A 4,601-nucleotide genomic window follows, 5' to 3' on the forward strand; every position below is an offset into this window, starting at 1 on the left:
CCTGCGCTCCCACAGGTCCCAGGTCCACCGGAGCTGACAACATATAAGGCATTGGGCCTTACTCAAACTAAAAGACTAGCCTAATAGGTGAGGGTTCTCCCACCTTATATGTTGTAGCTCCGGTGAACCTGGGACCTGTGGGAGCGCAGGCTCGTTGTAACGAGCCAGGCCGGCTGTAAGCCAGCTCCAAGATCGTGAACTCGGTGGTCACTACCGGTTCCAACAATGGAGCTGGCTTGCAGCCGGCCCGGCTCGTTACGAGCCTGCGCTCCCACAGGTCCCAGGTCCACCGGAGCTGACAACATATAAGGCCTTGGGCCTTACTCAAACTAAAAGACTAGCCTGATAGGTGAGGGTTCTCCCACCTTATATGTTGTGCTCTCCCACCATCGCTACACGATGTGGGACCATAGTTCGGGCTACCGTTTGCTCAAAAAATATCGGTACCCAGCGAGAGAAACGAAATTCACGATTTTCGGTGATTTTCGGGATTTATCGCTACAAAAAGTTTTGAATTTGTTCAAACAGAAATTTGAATTTGACCGTAATTTGTCTAAAAATTTGAACTAGTTCAAACAGGAATTTAAACAAGAATCAGTCGAAATTTGAGAACTAATAGATTATGCATAATCTCACCTTTTTTATTACCAATTCATAGTCAACTAGAACACCTTTCACATTACAGAGGAGCAAATGAACAAGACGATAGAAGGCCAATCGAATACTCCAATCATACGAAGACTCGGAAGAAAAGTGTAGGCTCTGCACTGCAGCGCCATCCACGCGGGGGTGTCTCCAGCTGCGACGGCGCATCGGCTCGTCTCATGGCCGGAGTCAGAAAGGCAAGCGGAAGGGAACTGGAGCAGAGAGATCACAGGTGGCGGCAGAGGAGCCGTGCTGCCTTGCCCGTGCGTGGTGGTCCGGCGCGTACACCTCCGCCAGCTCCATCACTACTAGTTCCGGAGCAAGCGAGCAGCAGATCCAGAGAAGAGGTGGAGAGAGAAGGCTAGCGGCGCGGCGGCGGAGTGTCTGAGGAGGAGAGAAATAAAATTCCCGTCGGATAGGGTTTCAAGTTGGACTCTATGTGATCGGAGATGGATAGATGGGCTGTATGGACTCTGCTGGGCCAAAAAAAAAATTAAATCAGGCCGAAATTTATACACCGGTATGGGCTGTTACCGGGCCTGGGCGATAGAACCGATTTTCGCCGAAATTCGGCGAATTTCGGCCGAAATTCTAAACTATGTGTGGGACTAAACCCCAACATTATCTACCTTGCCGTTGCCGGCTCCGGCGTGCTGCACAAACTCCGAAGGAGTAAGGAAGCTTCCATGGCAGATGCATACCATTTTCACCTCTTCTCCTTCCCTGTATTTATACATGAAGCCTTCGACCCTGTTGCCATTGGGCAGCCCCTTGGTGAACACGCCCGGCATCTCCTGCATCAACCGCCTTTCCACGTCCCCCCATGCTGTTTGCCCTTGCAGCACAGCAGCCCTGCCTAAAATGCTTTGATCTCCCTTGGAACCAAGGGTTGCTGCTGTTCTGGGAGCCGGAGACGAAGGCGTCGGTGGACTTGTTACTATCAACCTCCTTATAGCTTCACCGGAGGAGGGAATAGATGATGACAAGCTGTGCTCCTTAGTGACGGCTGTTCCAAAAAAAAATCAGGAATGAGTATAGTATAGAGCTTAATGATAACAAACCAAAAAAAATCCAATGAGTATAATATAGACGTAAATAGCATTGATCTTTGGGCCCAAAGTCCTAATTTAAGGGCAAATATAAATCCAGTTCATTCATGTATTATTACACCTGTGGTGCATTGGCAAGATTCATGTTTTTGGAAGCATGGGAAATGGATACTAAGAATACCTAAACGCGGTACTTAACAAACAAAAGGGGATACCTTTGAAGGCTGAGTTTGGCTTCTTTCCAATTGCTGACAAACTATCTTGTGATGTAATTGTAGCCTGGTACTTTGGGGGATGCCCCTTCGCCAGATGCTTGCCACTGCTATCATTTTCGTTATTGCCCAGAACAGCTTCATCACAACTTACTAATTTGTCAGTGTGTGCATTCATCTCCTCTGGAATCTGCCCGGCCGCTTCTTTCGAAGTGCTGCAAGTGAGAGAGTTCCTCCTCTCAATCCTTTTCTTCTTAACCTCGAGTCTCTTCAGACTCTGTGCTTCCTTACGTTTCTTCCATTCTTCATTGCCAGCAGCCTCAGTGACAGCAGGGAGTGAACTAGTCCTCATGAGGGTGCCACTGCCTTCAATATTCAGGAAGTATTTACAGATATTGGGAATTTGTGAAAAGCTGTTGATGTTTATTTCAGGCAACACTGACTCACTGAGACATTCGATTTCTCAACATGTGATTGTTACCTTAAAACATGTATTCTTTCTGTTTATTTACATTGCCATTAAAATTTTAACAAATCTACATAGTAACTTAATTAAAAACCAATTAGCAAAACTACAATTTTTTGAAAGTACTTTAGACACACATCTGTGCATATTGCTTCTGCACATAAGTATTCATGGAAATATCAAATACTCTACTAAACTTCAAACTGTTAGTGCATCACACAGGTAACTACTAATCTTTTCTCAGAGATATTTGATGAGAAATACACACCTATAACAGAAAGAATGACTGAATCAACATAGTTCTCTGCAATAAAATATTATGCCGCCTACTTAACACAGTTTTGGAAAATAGTTCGCAATTACTACCATTTACCAAAGCGGTCACAATCGGCACTGCTAAGCACGGAATCTTAGCCAAATTAACTATCAAGGGTAGCAAAATACTAAATAAAGATAGTATAAACCTCACAAAGAGAAGCCGCACGCACCTTGCAATCTCTGCCCATCACCTTGTGAAGAGGCAGAGGAAGGGCTCCCGCTTGCCCGCGGGAGGGCGGGCGGCGCCGGCACCTCCACCGGCGTCGTCATCATGGCCGACTCAGACGACGACCGGGGGAGCTTGTCCCCCTTCCTAGCGATCCCGAACAGGCCGCCTAGAGACAGCCCAAGACTGAGGTCTACCTCCTCCTCCATTTCCTCCCGAAGTTGCCCCGGCTTCTGCTCCGGTGGCGGCGCGTCGTCTCCCTTGCCGATCCCGCACAGGAAGTCCCTCAAAAATCCCTCCATCGCGAGCGCAGGCTTGTATCACAAATAATGTTTTAAATAGCGGGCTAATAATGGAATATATCGGGCTATAGCAGGATATAGCGGCTAAATTGTACACGAACTCAAATAGCGGCATACTGTCTCAAGAGGCTACAGGGAGTCATTTAAAACTATGCTCAAGAAGCCTCGGCAGTCAGCAGCGTCCAAGAAGCACCTGCAAGACGGGCAAGAGCTGAGCGACGCCGCAGGAGCAACCATTCCCGGCCAACAAGAGGTGAGGGGCCGGAGCAGAGAACACGGGATGAGAGCGCGACTTACACAGGTTGCACGGAGGGAGGAGGCCGGCATTGGAGAGGTGAGGGACGCGCTGCTGGCTGCTGCTTCTCCTCGCCGCGGCCTTGAGCGACTGACTCTCGCGTGGAACAGGAGAGAAGAGAGAGAGGAGGCAAAGCTTTCTGCTCCTTTTTGGGCTTTTGGGGCATGCGGTTCCGCTGGGGATGGCGAAGACGCGCGGGCCTGCCTCCGGCACGACGCGCGCGTGTTGATACGGCGGCCGACGCGTGGTTCGCGCTAGCTTGCGCGCCACCGCGCAGCCGCGCCGGGAGCCGAGCGGGATGCGGTGGGCACGCCAGCCTCGGCTGGGGCTGAGCCGCGGGGTGTGCGCAACCTGCTAGGTCGAGTCGTGGACGGGCGCCGTGACCGGTGGATACCCAACATACAGGCTGATCCCTCGGTAGATTGTAGATCCCTGGACCTCCTATTGCCATCATGGCAATTTTTTTTTTGAAAAGCTACTCTAGGTCGCCCTCCATTGTTCCAACGAGATCCTTTATCATCTTCTCTATCTTTGACGGGAAATTTTTATCTTCGTCTTCGTCTCCGACGAGATATCTCACCATCGTCTTTATCTACGACGAAAATAGTCTTCTCTAGTGGGTTCAGTATTTAGGATTTGTTTGATTCGAGATGTTTTTAGGTTTAGAGGTAGGACCAGAGGAGTAGGGAAGGATGTTGGCAAGGTATTTGATATGATAGTTGAGTGAGTAGCGGAACGCCGCTAGCAAGGGTGACATTGGATGGCCTGTGGAAGGCTTGAGGTTAAGGTATATGGCGGTAGTCATAGTTGTGGCGGCAGCGGCGGGGTGGGTGGAAGGGGGGCAAACTCACTGCAACAGAGTAACATGGCGGGGAGGCGATAGATCCGGCGGCAGCCGTCTAAATGGGAGGACGAAGAAGAAGAAGAAAGGGAGGAGGAAGAAGAGTCATACGTCATACTCACCGGTAGAGAATAATATATCGTACGAGAGATTTAAGAAAAAATAAGACTAGTCGAAGAAGATATAGCGGCGGAAAAAGTCAAAACGTGTCCCGTGTGAGAGGAGACAAACTTTCATGTATATTATAGATTTTATTTTTTAACATAAGATTATTTCAGTGCAAAAGAAGAAACACTTTCACATATTC

General features: G+C 48.9%; 1 protein-coding gene across 1 annotated transcript; it reads right to left on the minus strand.

Moving 5' to 3' along the window:
* Positions 1-445: 445 nt before the first annotated feature.
* Positions 446-3,555, minus strand: LOC136529850 (ninja-family protein 4-like). The gene is made up of 5 exons (XM_066522902.1): positions 3,456-3,555; positions 3,276-3,351; positions 2,861-3,170; positions 1,910-2,272; positions 446-1,651 (listed from the first exon to the last, which is right to left on the minus strand). Exons 3-5 carry the CDS (start codon positions 3,156-3,158, stop codon positions 1,254-1,256), a joined length of 1,059 nt encoding a protein of 352 aa, XP_066378999.1. The 5' UTR covers positions 3,159-3,170; positions 3,276-3,351; positions 3,456-3,555; the 3' UTR covers positions 446-1,253.
* Between the last annotated feature and the right edge of the window lie 1,046 nt (positions 3,556-4,601).

Source organism: Miscanthus floridulus, chromosome 19 (genome assembly GCF_019320115.1).
Source record: "Miscanthus floridulus cultivar M001 chromosome 19, ASM1932011v1, whole genome shotgun sequence".
Lineage (NCBI taxonomy): Eukaryota > Viridiplantae > Streptophyta > Magnoliopsida > Poales > Poaceae > Miscanthus > Miscanthus floridulus.